General features: G+C 32.1%; 1 protein-coding gene and 2 pseudogenes across 3 annotated transcripts; all 3 read right to left on the bottom strand.

Annotated features, from left to right (window-relative positions):
* Positions 1-6,045: 6,045 nt before the first annotated feature.
* Positions 6,046-9,993, bottom strand: LOC111028801 (annotated as a pseudogene).
* An 808-nt stretch (positions 9,994-10,801) lies between these two features.
* LOC111028803 lies at positions 10,802-12,716 on the bottom strand (annotated as a pseudogene).
* An 865-nt stretch (positions 12,717-13,581) lies between these two features.
* Positions 13,582-19,006, bottom strand: LOC111028802 (UDP-glucuronosyltransferase 2A3-like). 3 transcript variants are annotated; one of them, XM_022307562.1, is made up of 5 exons: positions 18,959-19,006; positions 15,879-16,761; positions 14,354-14,573; positions 14,030-14,249; positions 13,582-13,969 (listed from the first exon to the last, which is right to left on the bottom strand). In XM_022307562.1, the coding sequence occupies exons 2-5, from the start codon at positions 16,698-16,700 to the stop codon at positions 13,684-13,686; spliced, it is 1,548 nt and encodes a 515-aa protein (XP_022163254.1). In that variant the 5' UTR covers positions 16,701-16,761; positions 18,959-19,006; the 3' UTR covers positions 13,582-13,683. The 3 variants fall into 3 exon arrangements, with proteins under 3 accessions (XP_022163254.1, XP_022163253.1, XP_022163255.1); XM_022307561.1 differs by having other exon boundaries at positions 18,953-19,001; XM_022307563.1 differs by lacking the exon at positions 18,959-19,006 and having other exon boundaries at positions 15,879-17,288.
* Between the last annotated feature and the right edge of the window lie 1,697 nt (positions 19,007-20,703).

The following is a 20,703-nucleotide window of genomic DNA, read 5'->3' as shown; positions in this document are numbered from 1 at the left end:
TTTTACTTTTTTCTGAATCTTCTTCTCCCCATCACCCTCGTAAGTCATAAGTTTATTCAGAAACTGACCAAGTGTTAAACAATACAAATAAAAGAGAAGTGTTGCTCTTTAATGTAGGAGTGCATTGAGGTTATGAATTTAAAAAAAAGCAGACTAGGCCGACTTTTTTGGGAGGGAGTTTGGAACTTGGCCTTTTTTCACTGTTATGTTTTTGTTGGGGATATAATTTATTTTTGCGGGATTCAGCGTAGTGGACTACGTGTTGTTATTATTTTTTTATTTTTTATTTTTTATTTTTTTTAAATTATCGTTTTATAAATATATATATAAACTTGCTAATTCGATGACCACACTCGCAGATTCTCGCAAATCAAAACGAAGCTTTGGACACCGGTTTGGTGTAAATCGGGCGAAGTGGGTGGGCCAACTTCAGAACTTTGAAAGCTCGTATCTGAGCTTTGGGCAACTCGCAAATTCGGGGACCAAACTCGCAAATTCTCGCAAATCAAAACGAAGCTTTGGACACCGGTTTGGTGTAAATCGGGCGAAGTGGGTGGGCCACATGAAGTTGGCCCACTCGGCATTGGTATGTGTAAACGTGACTCGCAAATTCTAGGAGTATACTCGCAAATTCTCGCAAATTACTCGCAAAATTTTTGTACCAATTTCAGATTGATATGCCTATGTCGGTGGGCCAAGTTCATGGCCGTCAACTTTTAAGGTGTTTGGTATAAGCAATTCTTTCGTTTCTTACTATCACTGCAGCTCGTCTTTGTGTGTGTGTGGTAAATGATCGTTATTCATTAGTATCATTCCTCACCAATCACAAAGATCACACAAAATATTAAGATACCAATTTAAGTACTTCGTGTCTTTCGATTTGAAAAATATAAAGGTAATTAAATTAGCAGACAAATTTACTTTGCATCGGTCGGAACTTTTTTTACAATTTTAGCAAATCCTTGACGAGAATAAAGTTTTATTACATTTTATTAATTTGTCAAGTTTAATATTGAATGTATTAAAGATATAAAATGTATGAAATATATGCTCTGACCTATGCAAAGTAGACTTGTTCACCGATTCAAACATATTTTTTTTTTTTTAATCGAACCACTAGAAGTACTTTAATTTATGTCAGTCGCTAAGGTTGTTTAGATGAAAAATGAATAGAGTTTGCAAATCCTCCTTAAATTATATTTTTAATTATAAATCATGAATTTTTATTTTTCATCGTTAAACTCGATGTGGACTCATTATTAATTCTATCACGGTTGAAAAAATCAATATAAGCTGTATTATCTGCGCCATAAAGAACGTATATCTTAAAAAGTTATTTCAAATGACAAATTCACTCTAAACCATAAATTTGAGTAATATAATTATTTAACCATTTTAACCACATTATCACATAAGTGAAACATATTCAAGGCGAGACCTTACGATAAAAAATAAATTGGCTTAAAGGCATCAGAGCAAAATAACTCGTAACATTTGGTTTTTAAGAAATGTAAGTTTTATGAAGCCTTAATTTGTATATTCTGCATAATATGAACTTTGGACCTCTGGTATAATCTAGTAAGTGATACATAAAAACATGGGTAGAGATCTGTGTGGTTAATATAGGAAAAAGTCAAAGTTACTTTTTTTTTGCAATCTTGATATTTTATTTATTTATTCCATCAAAAAAAAAAAAAAAGTCATTACAATGTAGTATTACTAAACAAAATTAAACCAAGGGGTTTCAAGGGGCCATCGTCTCAAAAGCCAGTGGCTGTGTAAGAGGAGTGAGCTCTACAAAGTATTATAATCAGGTTTTTAATTTCACAAAGTATACCAAGTTATACACAAAATTATAAACTACATTTAATTATATTTTATGAATTAAATGTACGTACTGAAATATATTATTCATTAGGTTGCAATCGTCTAAGTACGATGAAGTTTATAATTTTTAACGAATAATACGCCTAACAAAATAATTTTTAACTCTTCATTTCCACAGTCTGATACTTTTTAACTTAGCTACTATAGCTCATCATATTGTCTATTTATATTGTGTTTCAGGTACTTTACGAAAATTAATAAAATATAATATGTTTAGATGGATAACCTATGTCCTATGCAATAATAAAATACTAGTTACTTACGTATTATAAATTATAAAATGTTGAAGGTTCACTCGAGCACTAAAGAAGAAATCGCCGAACAATATGAGTGGTATGTACCAATAGTATAGAATAAATATAGCATACAATTAGTGGTGTTCACGTAAATAAGATAAAAAAAAGTTTAAATCATAAAATCCATAAAACCATGTGTACCAGCTATTTTGCAATGACTATTTATAATTTGTACAAGTGATATCTCAGTAATTATCAGACCACTTATGGAAAGGCAGTTTATAAGGCAGTGTATAAAAATATGAAACAATAATTTGTTTTTAAGTATGTACTCACTATAATAATATAATATGTCGACATGTAATAGATAATTAACCTATTAAACTTATTCAAGCTACGTTTAACCACTCAAACGACGAAAACTTGTACGTCAAGATAAAACAAAGCTTATACGTAGTCAGCTCTGTTATCACATCGTTTCCATGGTTGTAAGCTCAGTGGCCAGTGGATAAACCTAACTTGAAACGACAGTATACACTATACATAGTCTCTATAAAACGATAAACACATTTAACTTAACCAGTATAATGACGTGTACAACTGTACAAGGTACTAGACATACTTTTACCATTATTTTATCAATATAAAATAAGGATTGATTGCCGTACTAATAATAAAAAATATAATTATTTTCAAAAATAGTATTTTGTATTGAATTCAAATAAGAATATTGTATATTATTTTGGTACGTCAAGAGTTCATGCACCAGTAGCGTAACAAGGGTTTCTAAAAGAGGGGGGGAATTAAAAATACTAATAAATATAATAAATACAATTTCTATTGCTATTGCTATGTTAATTACACAATAATATCATATATTCATACAATCATAGGAACTGACATATTATGATATTATGATTTATGATTTATGATTTACTTGTCTACGGAATATGGACGCACTGATATAAGACCCAGTACCTATACACTTAACTTAAAAATAAACAATCGCTCTGTTAGACGGAAAACATGGTCTCCGTATTAACAATATGAATATAAACAACAACGCCATGATATTTATAATAATTACTTTTGGTATCGGGGTGAAATGTATACGAGCCGCCGAGTTGCACGCGACCCATCGGGTACGACTGCGGCGGACGGACGTTACCGTGGTTCAGTGATGGAATTCGGGTCGGTGAAAGATCATCTGATCTGAGGCTGACCGAGTCGCACTCGATTTGTAAGCATAACTTTAAACTACGGCATCGAGGATGTACGGTCAGGGATCGGCTCACTGGAGCTACTGTTCGATCGCGGGCCACATCATCATCGTCGGCATCGAACCGCAGACCGTCAGCGCTACATTGGCGAAACGCTCGGCGAATGTTTTGGGACCGCCGCGCCCGGAAACCACGTGCGCCAGAGATGTAATCTCGATGCGAGGGACACAGCAAATACTGTAAATATACTTGATTTCACTATTTTACAGACGTTTGTTCACCGGGTTGTATTATAATAATTTTTAAAAAAAATTAAAATCGATTGATCCCTTTTTTACACTTTCGATTCACTTTATTTTTTCCAATGCATTTATCTTATTTGTATGGTCTGTTCAGTGCATTATGAAATGCAATTGCTCGTTTCACTTACCTATGCATTGTTAAAGACTCACTCGTTTAATCATCATATAATATCTGACAGTTTTAATTTAAAAAAACGGATGAGTTAATTAGTAATTAAAAAACGATCCCATGTATATTTTTAATTTAAATTGCTTAATTTCAATAAATATAAACTTTTAAAGGATGAAGACTGTTGATATAAGTAATATGCAAAAACAAAAATTATTTAACTATGAAAAAACTATAAACAAATTCAGATAAAAAAAGTGTAATAAAACTAATAAAAGTCGACTCTGGGTAACAAGAAATTCACGCGGTTCAAAAAAATGCAAATAACATACTTTTCATGAAATCAATAACCATTTAGTGCTATGGCATTTAAAGAACATTTTTGAGATTATTCAAAGCTAGTCGATTGATTCGGATATGAGGGACCCAAGTAAGTCAGTGGGTACGAAATAATTTATAAATTTTCAATTTGATAAATGTTTTCCACTTATAAAAAATATCTTTTCAATGTATTTTTTAAATTTTTAAACTGATATTATAAAAATATGTTAGGGGCGTTGTATTCAATTTTCAAGCTTTTCGACCCAATGAATATAATTTTATCGATATTTAAAGAAACTAAAACTAAAAAGATTGAAAATATCCGTAAACAGCTCGATTTTTTTCACATACCTTCCAGTAAACCATTTTTTTTCAACCAATGTATTTTGGTATGCTAGACAGATTTTGGAATTATGATAGCTGGTGTGGTGAAAATGTATTTATTTGTTTAGCCTGTAATATACATCAAAATATGTAACAGTAAATAAATACAATTATATTGTCACAACTTAATAGGTATACTCATAACCAACAGACATAATCAAAACTTAAAAATGATTATAAATTATAATACAATGAACAAAAAAAGTGTATATTTCTTCAGTCCATTGAGAAAAACGAAAGACTTAACAACATTTTGTAAAAATACGTCTCTTTGAATCGAAAGCTCTGATCAGGTTCGTACAACGGTAGTCAGCACAGGTTCAATGTGGTTAAATTGTCGAATATAGTGGTATTTGGTAATGTACATACGTCAAAGTAACACAATTATTATTTAAATTCAAATTGTAAAAATGTGAAGTGTAAATAACAGGAACAGTTATAGCCTTATAGGTAATACAATTTTTGTACAATTTTACATTGCAGAATAGATTTTTAAGACATAATATTATAAGCTCGATGTTAATTATAATTTTACAGACTTTTAACAAAAAAATTCTATAGCTAGCTCGAATTTTTAAGTTATTTTTGTCTACAGACTATCAACACTTGTACGGCACTTACCTTAACTCTTAAGATATTTAAATGCATTTAACTAAATTTGTTACTGTTAAAGGTGCGTAGAGTGTTATTATAATTATATTTTATTAAAGAGAAATAGATTACCTACTCGTTATACTTACCTATGAATTTCTAAAGATTCACTTGTTCTATAATTAAAGATCCAAATAAACTAAAACAGGAACCGTCGATCAGCTGTTTATAAAGAGTGCTATATCAATATATTATGACATAATGTTAACCAGTTTTAGTAAAAAAGGCTATTGCCAATGATTAACCTATGATTTAACTGCAGTTTAAAATTGATAAGTTTTAATAAATCAACATTCTGTGAATTTGTCAATATTATTCGATTAAAATGATGTAATATTATATACAAATAATTACTATTTGACTGAAAAATACTTGTTTTTGGAATTATTCATAATAATAATATTGATTTAAAAAATCCAACAGCATAGTCCGTATGATTACACAAAATATTATTGATAATATATATTGTTTTCCTATATTAATATATTATACTTGATAAATTGCTTATTTTCTCCACTTCGCGAAGGTAGTTTATAATATACATACACTCGCAGTTTCCAATCTTTATAATGTAGGTATGTAGTTATACAACTATTTTTGCTTGACAATTAATGTCACTTTTATGGTCGCTTTTTGTCCTTTATTATTGTATTTCGTTTAATATTGTACACCGCGGTTAGCATCATCAATAATTCGTCAGCCGTCACTCAAGTGCGGAAGAATGAAGATATAGACACCGGTGGGTTTACAAACTACAATAATTGTATACACCGATTTGGGACACAAATAATGAATACCTATTCAGTTTATAAATTGACTAGAGTTCAAATAAAGAGCTAGAGAAACACCCTAGAACATAATAATATGATATAATATTAAATTATTTCTTACTTCAAAAACAATATTTATTTTTCGAAATTGTACAATCATTTTATTTTATGCACATTTTACACTCGCCATATGAAAATATTTAAATATGTGTTTATAAGTCATTTTTAGGCCATAATAAATTATTAAAAATAAGACAAACGCAGTGAACAAAAATGTGCTAATTACATCAATTAAAAAATATTGATACCACGTAAGATCTAGAGCCTGAGATTTTAAATGTGGCGCTCCTTTATGACGTAGAACGTACTCCGTCCAGTAAACCACTGACTTCGCTGGTGACATAGGCCGGTCTTTGAATCGTTCAGAATCAATTTTAGCGTTTTTCTGGTACCTGTGGTAGACATACGAACAGTGGTGAGTATAATTTTTACGTGTCATTGAAGGTTCCACAATTATTGCTCACCTATCGTTGTTAACAATCTCCAGAATGGCGTTTAACAGCGTATCTTCTGTAATAGATAACAGGTCCATACCAATTGCCATCCCAGCGTTGACCAAATTGTCAATATTTCTAGGTTGGTCGTTGAAAAAGGTAAAACCGAGTACAGGTACACCAGCGTCCAAAGATTCTTACACTCCGGATATGCCTCCATGACTTATAAATAGTTTGACATTAGGATGCACTATACATAATGAATTTGGATTTATTACACAACGTTATACAATTAATAACATCCAGATTGAATTTCGTCTATAGATTATAGTCAAGAGCCTAGACTCTAATCTAGAAACTACATGTCATGATTTCAATATCTTGGTGCGTACTAAGGATGTCACGTTGTGGAAACCATTTCCGCGTCATCACATTCTTCGGTTTGTCTTTCATTTCACCTTCGTATTTCCACAACACCTTCTGCGGAACTCGAGATAGCGCAGCATAGAACGCCAGCTGAACAGTTTCCGGTAATGAAGACATTAAAACCACAGAACCGAAAGACAAGCAAATCACCCCGTGTGGAGCGTCGTCCATAAATTCTAAAATTTCCTGTGAATAAATAAATAAGTTGTATAAAAATATTTCGAGTTGAGTGCATAAATGAGTAAGAACAATCCGCTAAACAAACGCAGACCAATTAAATTACATACTCTTTCAGTAAGTGAATCACATTCATTAAGTACAAGTAAACTATATGACCAATAATAATATAATATTCCAATATTATATAACGTATTATGAGATATTTACGCCTTTTTTTTCGTGCGCCATTCACATGTATTGTCTCTGTCATCAAAATTACATATTATTGCCCAATTTTATGTTGTCCCTGTACTATACGTCTATACACGATTTATATAAATTTACATAATAACCTGATTTGTAACATAGTTTAAATTATATTATCTATACTAATTGAACGTTTAAATTTATATATTATCGAGTTTGTAAAGGAGAGTATGAACTGTGCTCAAACTGTGCCTTTTCATATTGTTGAAAGTTAGTTTACAAACTCTCAATAACGTATAAATTTACACTTTCAATAAGTATACAGCATAATATAAACTGAATTATGCATCCGGTATCGATGTAGATTAACTACATTACTGATGTATCATACCGAGACAACACACTCACAAGTACAATGTCCTCACAAGAGTAACAAACATACAACAAAGCAAATGTGTGATTAGCAAAACCAATTAAGAGTTGTTATCCAAACATTTTAATATTATGCTGATTAGACAGATTATCGAGTATATTTTTTTACTTGATTGTTTGACTACCTTAAAAACATTATACCTACAGTTTACTATAATACGTTTATGATATGTAAAGTTTATAACATTTGTAAATCATGATAATTAAGCAATAAAAAGAGGCACCTCGACGCCACAGCTGATGGTCGAACTCAAATTGAGCCACACAGAATTAACTATGTTGAACGAAAGATTCCTTTAGAAGTCAGAGACAACACCATGTGGTGCGCGTGCGACCAGGATTCATTTTTGGAGGAGGAGGAGGTCACTGCAACCCCTCAAACCTTCAAAACCCGTATCTAGTTGCCCCCCTGGAAGAGGCCTACGAGGCTATGAATTACCTTCGGTATAGGTTTGGGCGGAGTCAGATGAATGCCACCGATCTGGATTACGTCTGGTGTCTGAGGCCGGGCCGGTTCAGTGGTGAAATGCGCGTTGATGAAAATCATAGACGGTCGGGCCAAGTCCACAGAGTCGTACGGTTGAGGGTCAGCCTGTCGACCCTGCAGCTCGGCGTACCACATGAGCATCGAACAGTACACCGTCAGCATTGTGTTTGCGAAACGCTCGACGAACGTTTTGGGAAAATCGAAGTGGGACATCGAGTGCCCCGCGGCCGCCGGGTTCGGGGTGTGGCCGGTCAACGAACGTTCCAGGTACGTTATCGCCGGAAACGGGACGACGTACACCATAGGCACGCTGAGCACGGTGGCCAAGTACGCCACACACTCGGACCCCATAGGTTCAGTGACGACCAAGTCGAATTGCCTCACCTCCGGCCTGTCCAAGATGTCCGCCATCCGTGGATGTCCATAAATTATGTCACAAGTCTTTCGAGTGTAGTTTATAATTCTAGGCACTAACGTCCGCATTTGGCCATATTTTTCGATCAGGTACGTCGCATCCACACTGAGAATCGGTACCATTTGCTTGGACACGTCCACTTCCGTGTAACCGTCCCGGTCACCTTCCGCGAATGGCGTGAACACGGTCAAATTGTGACCACGGTCAGTCAACGGCTTTAGAACGGCTCGCATCACGTTCCAGTGGCTCTTGCCCGAGATCGTCAGAACCGCCAGGATGTTTGCAGCGTCCGCCGGCGTCCACTGAATCGTCGAGGAGCATGCACAGAACACAGCCAACACAGTCGCGATGCTGGACATGTTTTTCCTCATGTTGTTTCGGTTATTAACGGGACTACAATACAGAAGTGTGAAAAAACAATTATCATTACTATATTAAGGTCAAATGTAATGGTGGTGTAATAAAATAAAACCAAGTCAAGTTATTGTAAGTTAAGTGAACCCAAGATCGTTATGATGTTGAAGTTAACGATACAAATAATACATTTAACTCGATAAGTTATAAGTTAGTATGAGAAAATTTAAGTTTTACCCAGTTAAAAAAAATTTATTTATTTATTTATTTATTTATTTGATTAGTGTTTACGTGAATAGTGGATCATAAACAAAGTATAATTATGCATTATATAGGTAATATTAACTTATCCGGTTACATAACTTAAATCATAATAATATAATTACTATTATTCTAATATTCAATTATTTTTTATCTAAAACCGTATGTACAGTAATTTATTAATACATGTAACCATTAAAACCTAAAATTTCAAAAACATTTTTTATATGAATCATTTTGAATCAATCAATTGAAAAGGAAAGCTATTTTAACAGTAAATTAAACTAGGTATTCAGTTTTAAAAAATTAACTTTGTTATTATAGTTCATGCCGTCCTTTGATTAACAATATCATTATTATTATTGTTATTGTTCCAGGCATAAACTCAACCAATTATATTCATTTATTAATTTTAACATCGATTTACAATTATTTAAAATATATATTATGTTATCAAAGATTGATTTTACTTACTTATGAAATGTCAAAGATGAACTGGTTCAATTAAGTATCAATACAAAACTAAAGCAGAAACCACTGGACAAAGGTTTATGATGACATAGTTATTGATAATCCTTACAATCTATTATGATACTTATCACGATTAATTACGACTCAGTCGAATTCCCCCGTCGCCGACCCATCCAAGACGGTCCACAAGTCGGTGGTCACCGTGAATCATGTCGCAACGCATCTAGCTGAAGTTATTTTCTAAGACCGTGATCTAAGTAATGAACATGAAAAACAGCTGCTTAACTAACAATCTGACAAAGACTAGGTCCATAGTGTAGTCGCTATCAATTGTACGCATGTTAAATGAATGAACTATAGAATCTAAGTGTTACTCATTTATTTACATAGTATACATTGTATAATATATTACAATACTATATATTACCTGTACAGGGAAATCACAGATAATGCTACTGTTATGATGTGCTAGGTGCTCATTTATCATGTATAATTTTATCAACTCATTAACTTTATCAATTATTGAACTATCAGTCCTATTATATACATTTTAATAATAACTAATAAGTATAAATAAAAACGAATGTATACATAATTTGGCACTGTGAAATGTATAAACTAGAATGATTAAGATTTAGATTTATCTGAACACAACTTCTAGCCCCGACTAAAGGAACTATAAATTACTACTATAATTGCTTGTCTTATATGATGATACGATCGGATTCAATAATGCACAGGATAATCCCATCAAATGTGTAAAGGTACGCATCATAATTTTTACAATTTCAATAAAAGAGTTTAGGGTACCAACTAAAAAAGAATCTTCTATATTAAACCCTAACCTATATTAAGCTCCAGACCATGTATTACTAGACTATCAATCAGTGTATGGAAACCGACATAACATAGAGCGCACTTTTTGATTACTCGATTACTCGTGCATATAGTAGTGTCGGGTAGTAGTGTAACTAATGTAAGTGATATAGATATATGGATTATTGTATTTTGTCGTCAAGACAGCCTACATAACTGCGAGATGTATTGTTAAGCCATTCATCTGATTCATCATTCTGTTGTTTTGCACCGTTCTTGTCTAGTAAGTATTAGTCATTTAGTATAAGTTCCATGCTCCACACTAATAGACTATATTATGATTTTGGTATGACGAGGAAAAAGTAACGATGATAACAAAAACATTTTGATTTGCGTTACTCAGCTATTTATATTTATTTCAAAAATTGAAAACATAAATAGTTATATTTAATATATTGATATAGAATCGTCGAAGTGCCCATCTTTCGGCGTTGAAAAATAATTTACAAAAATATAATATATTCTTGAATTATTCAGTACCTGATATTCAATCAAGACATGAATCGCAAAATACAAAAACTATATTGTTTTTTTAGCAAATTCGTTGAGACTTGAGAATAGTAAGAATATACGTACAGTAAACACGACTGATTATTCGTGTAGTTTTATTTCATTCACATTTTGCTTTGAGGTTATAGAAATATTTAATAATGTGTTTACAAATCATTTTTAGATCATAATAAAAATAAACTATGAACAATATGACAAACGCAATAAATAAAAATGTGAAAATCACATCAACCAAAAAATATTCAAACCATATTAGACTAAGAGCTTGAGATTTTAAATTTGGTAATCCGTTATGCCGTAAAACGTACTCCGTCCAGTAGACCACTGACTCCGCTGGTGTCATAGGTCGGTCTTTGAATAGTTTGGAAGCGATTTTAGTTTGTCTGGTACCTGTAAACGTAAAATGGAGAGTACAATTTTCCCGGTTTATTGAAAGACATAAAATCGCTCACCTCTCTTCGTTCATAATCTCCAAGACGGCGTTTAAAAACGTTTCTTCGGTAACAGATAACAGGTCCATAGATATTGCCATCCCGACGTCAACCAGATTGTCAATATATCTCGGTTGGTCGTTGTAAATGGGAAAACCGAGTCCAGGTACAACGGCGTCCAGGTTAGTAAATTCCAGATATTCCTCCGTGACTGATAAAAAGTTTCCCTTTGGGATGCACTACACGATAAATTTGGATTTCAAACGTTTTACAACTAATTATTTTAAAAATGCAACAATTGTCATGATTCGTTTAGCCCGTACAAAGTATGTCTCGTTGTGGAAGCCATTTACACCAAAGGCACACAGAGCACAGTGGCCTCGTACGCCACGCACTCGGACACCAACGGTTCGGTGACGACTGAGTAGAATTTCCGACTCTCCGCCCTATCCAGGATGTCCACCGTTGGTCATTGTCAATCATGTCACAACTTATCCGGGTGAAGTTAACCATGCTCGGAATCGTTTTCCGTATGGAGCTGAACTTTTCGATCAGGAACTTTGCGTCCATGGCAAGGAACATTAAAACTTTCTTTGATATGTCCACCTCCGTGTAACCAGGGCGGTCACCGTCTAAAAACAGTGTAAACACGATTACGGTGTGGCCGTGGTCAGTCAACGCCCGCAACACTGCTCTCATCACGTTCCAGTGACTTTTGCCCGCGATCGACTGCGCCGCTAAGATGTTCGAGGCACTGAAAGGCGTCCACAGGAGCAGTGCGGACCATGCGCACAACGCAATCAACACCCCCGAGAAACTCGACATGATGATTTTTTTTCCCCGTTCCAGTATTTTGTCAAACGATACAATATGTATCTAATCATATATTGAATTTTAATTTTAAATACTAAAGATGTGAGTTGGTTAATTTTACCAAATCATTTTTGACAGGTAAATATTATTTTACCCAAAAATGTGCCTGTAAAACCTCAAATTAAATGTCTTAACGAGGCAAATATCTATAACATACGAATAAAATATTGAAATAGTTTATACAAAATGTAAACGGTCCTAACGTTTAACTGATATTAAAATATTCTAGAGGTAGGTACTACCATTGATTACTATTTGTATTTTTAATCACCTCTGTTAATACATTTTATTTGGTCCACATCGTGGTCTGTGGCAATTAATGGGTAATCAACTATTATTTAATTTTGTTCATTGTTCAATAAGCTTTTATTTATCGGAACATACTTAAAATAAGACTTTATATTGCATTAGCCACCTGAAGAAAAGGTATCTGTTGAATGAAAGTATTAATCTAACTTATTCTTATAGCAAATATATTTATTTAAAAAAAACAAAATCAGGTTACATAGGTACTATGTTTTAAATAATATATAAATAAACAATTTTTATATTTTTTCACTCTCACACTATAATAACTTTAATACATTAATATTTGAGCTTAAATAGCATTCAATCACTTATATCGTATGAAATTAATTGTAAATGTAATGATTTATGAATAAGCATAATAATGTCCCATTCTTCCACAGCCATGATCCATGAATCCATGATAGTAAAATCAAAAATACTCAATTGTTATGTTTAGTAAAAATATATGTATAACTAATATATCAATACTGATTAGAAATTTAGAAACTACATATAATTTTACATGGTACACGATCTTTATTTTTTCCAATAAAATGAAATAATAACTCCCTCAAATACAATTAAAACTAAGTATCCCATCTCAAAATATTGTGCAAATTACCTACATTTTTAGTTCAAGGAGTATGCTAATAACAAAAACTGCAATGTGCAATGTGCATGTGATATTAAATATTATTTCGAGTTAAATGATCATATAAAAGTATAAAACTCAATAATAAAAATATAATAATCATGCAATTGACAAATAATGGCTACTACTCTAAGGAAGAGTAAATTGGTCCAGAGCCTACACAATTCTAAATCTAGCACTGGGTGTCTGGATACACTCTCAATTATAACGAAAAGTTGTGGTAGGTACTTAGTACAGCAAACCACTGATGAATCACCCATCAACTACAAAATACTCAAAATGATCTATTCTCACAAAAATAAAAATGTACAACTGCACTAGTTAGGTTTATTAATTATTTGAATAAAATTACATGGATTGTTATTATCGAATTATTAATTAACTATGTAATGAATCACAGCACAATACATCTTAGGAAAGAGTTCAATAAAATAAGTATATACTATTACCATAAAAATTATTTTATTTTATTCACGTTTTGCTTTTGTATAATGAAAATATTTAAATATTTGTTTATACATAATTTGTAGGCAATAATAAATTACAAATAAAACGATAAGCACAATAAATAATAATGTGCAAATAATATCAATCAAAAAATATTGATACCACGAAAGACTCAGGGCGTGAGATTTTAAATGTGGATCTCCGTTATGACGTATTATGTACTCAGTCCAGTAAACCACTGAGTCCGCCGGTGACATGGGTCGGTCTTTGAATCGTTTGGAAGCAATTTTAGCGTTTTTCCGGTATCTGCAAACGGTCAAAGACAAATATTATTATATTATTTTATAAAAACCGAACAATTTTTACTTCTCGTCGTTGACAATCTGTAAAACGGCGTTTAAAAAAGTCTCTTCGGTAACAGATAACAAGTCCATAGAGATCGCCATTCCAGCTTCAACTAGATTGCCAATATTTCTCGGTTGGTCGTAGAAAAACGGAAATCCGAGTACAGGCACACCCGCGTCCACAGCTTCGTACACCCCGGATATGCCTCCATGACTTATGAACAGTTTTACATTGGGATGCACTTAACATAATTTAATCATATATTATTAATCAATAGTACGAGATATTGTTTAGTACAATACTGTAGTGTATATGACGTCATGATTTAATTATCTCGGCACTTACCTAGTATATCACGTTGCGGAAACCATTTCCGAGTCATCACGTTTTTCGGTTTGTCAACCATTTCACCTTCATATTTCCAAAGCACCTTTTGCGGAACCTGTGCGAACACCTCTCGTAAAGCGCTCTGAACATTTTCCGGTAGCGACTCCATTGAAATCACCGATCCGAACGTGAAGTAAATCACCCCATGAGGTGCGTCCTCAATGAACTCCAAAATTTCCTGTGAACATGTAAACCAATCGCATAAGTTAACTCTTCAAAATCAAAATATCCTAACGTAAGTTTAGTTCCGCGTACATAGTGTTCATTCTAATTGTCCCTACAACAGTTAACATTTTAAAAATTAACAATAGTTAAACCCAGTTACATGAATTAATTTAATGTAATACAATAGCATTAGAAGATTATTTTTAAACCGTAAAAATATTTAATTTAATAGTACAAACAAAAATAAAAATAATATTACATGTATATCAATTTATATGCATAAATACATTAGTGGAAACATGATTTTTAAATGAGTAAAAGAAAATATAACAAAAAGGATCGATATTGAAATTATTTACAAAGTTCGTGATTCTTAAGAGTGGTGTGTTAATAGCATAATATTGAGTAGTTTGAGATTTTAAATAAAATAGATGTGTTAATCTGATGTGAGCTGAGGGAACATTGAAAGATAAACGGCTTAAGAAGTTAGGACAGTCTATATAGTTATTTAATAACTTAAAAATGAGATATAAATCAAACCTGATTCTGCGGTGTTCCAGGGTTTCTAGATTTTAATAAATAAGTGAAGGTTGGTAAGGTTATGGGATATTATAGTACTAATAGTACTATGTATAGGTCTATATACTATAATATTATAATAATTATTCATTTATTTATTTATAGAATATACCGGAATATGCTCTTTTTACAAAGCCATGGTAATTAAGTACAGAGAACAAAAAGAGAAATAAATAAAAGTTTTACCAACAATTCGTATGAATTATATGATAACTATAAATTTAAAAAAAAATACTCATAAAATAAGGGATCTGCATTTGCACGAGACATTAACCGCCTGATTGATTCATTAAACATTTAGTTAGGTAGTGATGGAGTGAGGAATAAAAAAGGAGCAGTTGTTCTAGTTGCATACTGGGAAACCCTAAAGCTTAACAAGGAGACAAGGACTGTAGAACTTACTTTATCGTCCAAAAGCCCTTTCGGGAAAGTTGTACCCTCGGAATGCCTGCGTTCAGCCAGAGATGACAAATTTACTACACTAGCAATGTGGGCATAGTCATATGGCTTACACAGAATACTCAACAAATGGCTGGAGAATCGCAAAAACTTACGCTGTACCCTTTCAAGTTGACTAGAGTCGCAGGCAGTAACGGGATCCCAAATAATTGCACCATATTCGAAGATTTTACGGGCAAGAGCACAAATTAATAGAGACTTAATGCATATTACCCGTCGAAAATTGTTGATAGTTATAAATTATAAAATATTATTAGGGGTATATCAAGTATTCGAATACCTTTGGTATCGGTCCTGGTGGAGTCAGATGGATCCCACCAATTTGCACGATTCCCGGTGTCAGTGGCCTTGGAGGTTCTGTGATGAAGTGCGTGTTGGTGAAAGTCAACGACGGTCTGACCAGGTCCACAGCGTCGAACAATCGCGGTTCGGATTTCCGGAGCCACCACTCGTTGCTCCACAACAACCATGAACCGTAAACCGTTTGCAGCACGTTAGTGAAACGGTTGGCTAACGTCTTGGGAACAGCGTAATTGGCCAGCACGTTGGAGACAGCCGCCGGATTGGGGAAGTGGCCAAAGAATGAACGTTCCGTGTAAGTGACGATCGGCGACGGGACAACGTATATGGTTGGTACGCGGAGAACGGTGGCCACGTACGACACGCAATCTGACCATATCGCATCGACGAACACCACGTCGAATAACCGAGAACGGCCAATTAAGATCTCTTGCATTTGAGGGTGATCGAAAATGACTCCACAGTTGGTCTTAGTCGAGTTCACGATGTATGAGATCACCTTTCGCGTGGATTGGATACTCGTAATGAGCGACATGTTTATGCCGACCCTCACCTCCAGACCAGCCGAAACATCCACCTCCGTGTAACCATCGCGGTCCCCATCTATGAACGGCGTGAAGACAGTCACTGTGTGGCCACGGTCAGTCAACGCCCGCAGCACTCCCTGCATCACGTTCCAGTGGGACTTACCCGGAATCGTCTGCACCGCCAGAATGTTCGCGGCACCGGCAGGCGTCCACTGCAGAAGCACCGCTGGCCACGCGAAAAACGCTATGTAAAGGACCACGAATCTCGAAGTCATGGCTTGCAGTGCAGGATCTAGAGTGGCCGGACTGTACTACTAATATTAGAGTCCTCATAAACTAAAAAAATTGCAATTTTCTATTAGTCTTAATATGATGATGAGTCAATTAAATTTTGTTCGATGTTGATGAAAGTGAAAATGGGCTTAAAAATGGATTCAACGTGCTGCAACTAATAATTATTGTTAGGTGTAGTAACTACTATACTGAATTTAGTGTCAAGTTTTGGTGTGTGTTTTGGTAAATCAAATTCCGAAAATCCCCTCCACCCCTCTACTTTTTATTTTTTGAATTCATCAGGCTGAATTATTTAAGTTTGAATTGTGAATTGTTCTGATATACATACTATTATTCTGTTATTCAACAATGTACAATACGTTTTTTTATTTTAGTTTCTGAGCTGAGAAATGAATGTATTGATTTTACGTAAAATAATCATTGTACAATGATGTAGGTTTTTTTATTTCTTTATTTTTTTTTTTGTCTATCATCAAGGTTTTGGACAGTAAAAATGCTCTGATTTCTTCAACAGTAGTTTCTTTATACAAGGTTCCTCGTAAGTTATTAGTGGAAATTAAAAAAAAAAGTTGAGCTTTAATCTACAATGATTTTTTATGAGCATTTCAACTTAGAATTTTGACAAAAATTCGTAAAATTACGAAAATTATTTTGTGTTAGAAATTCATAAAAAATGTTCTTTTTATATCTCAGATTAAAAAATGTACTATACAAGATTTCTTATAAGTTTGTCTACCTTTATCAAACAAAAAATTTCTACACATTGAACATTTTCAAATATTTTGACTAGTTTTAAGCTGTGGACGGACATTTTCAATTTTCATTTTTTTCCAAAGAATGTCAACACAATTTTATTGGTTGGGTCAAAAAGCATTAAAATGTAATACAAGAATCTTGATATATTATTTCAATATCATTTGAAAAATATTAAAAATACATAGGTACAATTTGTTTAAAAGCATTTAAAGTTCAATTGTCTACAACATTTATCAAATTGAAAATTGAAGTATAATTTTGTAGTTTAAAGCTTATAAATTTTTTAATTTGTACAGCTAATAAGGATTGAAAATTTAAAAAAATGTTCCACTTAAGCAGTATTTTCTGCTTAGTAAAAATCTAAAAATATATTAATAAAGTTCTTTTTTATAGACATTTCAAGTTAAAATTTGAACAAAATTATATATTAACACAAAGAATAACGATTTTTGTCATGTTGCTGTTGTTCGGTTCCAAAACAGTCCAATTTTACATAAGAATATTTAATATATTTCCAGCATCACTGATAATTTAAAAATAATATTAATTCAACTTACCGGCTACCGTATTAATAATAAGTAATAACCATATAAAATATCCTAGACTGACATACTGTTCCCGCTCAGAATCGTTTTTCATATATATACAATGATATTATATTATTGAATTCAAATGTAATACCATCCATTACAGCGAGCTTCTATACACCTAATGTACAGCAAAACGATACCCACTTACCTGCTTTTTATTATTTAAAACATGTTAATATTGTTTTTTAAATTCATAAATCTGAATATTAGGTATGTGACTATATGCTACAATCACACATCTAAAATATAATATAACATTATTAATATAATATTACAATATAAGTACACCAATATATCACCATTCACCAGATTACCATATTTTAGATTAAATATGACTGTTTGAATATTTTTTTAAAAATTAGGATTGATTTAATTATTTTATAATTTTTATAAAATGCTACACTTATTTGTTTTTTTCAAGATTTAATAAATTTTTTTTAAAAAGAATATTGTTTAAAAAAAAAATATTTTTGCATATAAAAGATTATTTTGATGAAACTATAGAGCATAGAAACATTTTATTTTTCTAGTATCTCAAATTAGTAAGCAAATTATGTAAAAATTTGTGGCCACAAGTTCGAAATTTGTAACTAAAGTAGGTATAACCACCAAATATCAAATTTTGATTTGCGGTTGTCACTGTCAGTTGACTCAAGTAACCGAAACTTGAAAAAAATTCTTAGTTTCCATAACGATATGAAAGACGGTATGAGCGGTTAACCATTCTAAATTAGGTAGAATTAATTTTTTTGATAAATTTTCATGAATTTGGTGTATGGCATTTTTATTTTGTAACCAATTAAAATTTTTTTAGCGTAGTATTGACATTCATAATATAGGTCAGTCGCAGGTTAGTTACATTATATGGATATATGGCATATACTTACACTTACGATTAAAATATTTTAAACACAATAATTCATATGTTCTCGTTCAATACGTTTTTTTTCTTTATTTAGGTTTAGCCGTACATAAGTTATAAAATATAAAATATGAAAACAGAAAGGTACATTAGATAAAAAAATATGTTATAAATATTTTTCTTTAAATACAATTTGAAAACGATTTTTATAACTAATTAAAAGAAATTTTAAGAACACTATTATATTCAGTATCAAACTAACATAATAAATTAATATGAGGGTATTACTACATAACAATATATTATGCAAGTAATCATATTTTATAGTTTCATGTTTTAAAATTTTATCACCTAGTAATTTAAAATCGTGAATATTTTAATACCATAATCTTGTTTAGGTAGCTCATGTCCTTATTATATTATATTGATTAATTAGTATATACCGTATAATAGGTTATCAACTAACAAACGTATTATCGTTACCTATCATTAGAATTAATACTAAACTACAACTATTGAATTTAATACTTACCCGTACCCAAATATTTGTTCAATAAATTTTGGTTTTAGATTTAAATTCTCGCAACGAAAAAGTTTACAATATTATACAAAAGAATAATTTATGTTAAGTTCAAACTATGAACTCAATAGAATTTAATAATTTTCACTGCAGATATAATAATACTAGTTAAAAATATAAAGTTCAATTAAAAAAAAAAATCAGTCTTAGGTATAATATACGACATTGATCCATTCTAAAACTAATGTAACAATTTAAAATCGCTTAAAAATAATAATATCGTATAACTCGTACAACGAGAAAGTGTTGGAAATTTACTAAACGTTACTAGATCATGTATATTGTGTACTATAAACTGTGACTGTCACAAGTCTGGTTTGCATCATATCTTATCATTACCTACATAAAAGAGTTAGATATAATCGTATCAAATATCTAACAACAAAATTCATAAATTACGACTTTTAAATTACAAACTTATGACCATGATATGTTTTAAAATGTTTAGAACCACTTGTATATTTGTATATTTATTACCTGGCTATTAGAAGGTTAATAGTACGACCAGACCCTTTTCGTTTGCGATAAAATTTAGGGTACGTCGGGAGGCAATTTGTGTACAAAATATTATTGACCTTTTTGACCTCTCTTTTTGGTCTCTTCGTCCAGTATCCGAGAAAGACAGTTACCGGGTCACGGATTACCGTGAAAGCTTTCGAGGGGTTTTCAATACCCATCTCCGTTCTGTCTATGCGACCTCCAAGCCGCCGCCGATTTCCCTGGTCAGTACTTTTGAATTAGCATCATCCGTGATCATCAATACACCTCTTTATAACTCATATATTACACTTTGTATAGTAATTATGTAATGTGTATACTGTATACTTATAAGATAAAAGTTAATATTACATAATTCACAATAGGTTAAAGGCTGCAAGTATAATTTACTATAACTACATGTCAAAAATTACAATAAAACAATATTATGTTAGCATGGATTAAAGACATAGATAAAAAACATTGTTTTATTAATTATGTTGTTTAATTTGTAAATATTTAATTTTGTTAACATTTATATAAATTTCAACTTTTAAATTATTTTAATTAAAATAACAGTAGAATACAGGTAGTATTGTACTGTTATATACTATTCAGAAATAATATTAGGTTTATATTATATTTACTAATAACAAAGTATTCAAACTTGTATTTACATCATTTTAGCAAATGTAAAATTTTCATATTTAACTTTACAT

This window comes from Myzus persicae, unplaced genomic scaffold (assembly GCF_001856785.1).
Source record: "Myzus persicae strain clone G006 unplaced genomic scaffold, MPER_G0061.0, whole genome shotgun sequence".
Classification (NCBI taxonomy): Eukaryota; Metazoa; Arthropoda; class Insecta; order Hemiptera; family Aphididae; genus Myzus; species Myzus persicae.
The sequence above is the reverse complement of the archived record's forward strand: the minus strand, read 5'-3'. Positions and strand labels throughout refer to the sequence as shown.

What these genes read in the sequence shown, in the direction of transcription:
- LOC111028802 (XM_022307562.1), bottom strand. Translation starts at nt 16,700, where the DNA reads ATGACTTCGAGATTCGTGGTCCTTTACATAGCGTTTTTCGCGTGGCCA. An exon ending in CACCAGGACCGATACCAAAG is followed by an intron (nt 14,574 to 15,878) that starts GTATTCGAATAC and finishes ACATGTTCACAG; the next exon opens with GAAATTTTGGAGTTCATTGA. An exon ending in CAGATTGTCAACGACGAGAA is followed by an intron (nt 13,970 to 14,029) that starts GTAAAAATTGTT and finishes GACCGTTTGCAG; the next exon opens with ATACCGGAAAAACGCTAAAA.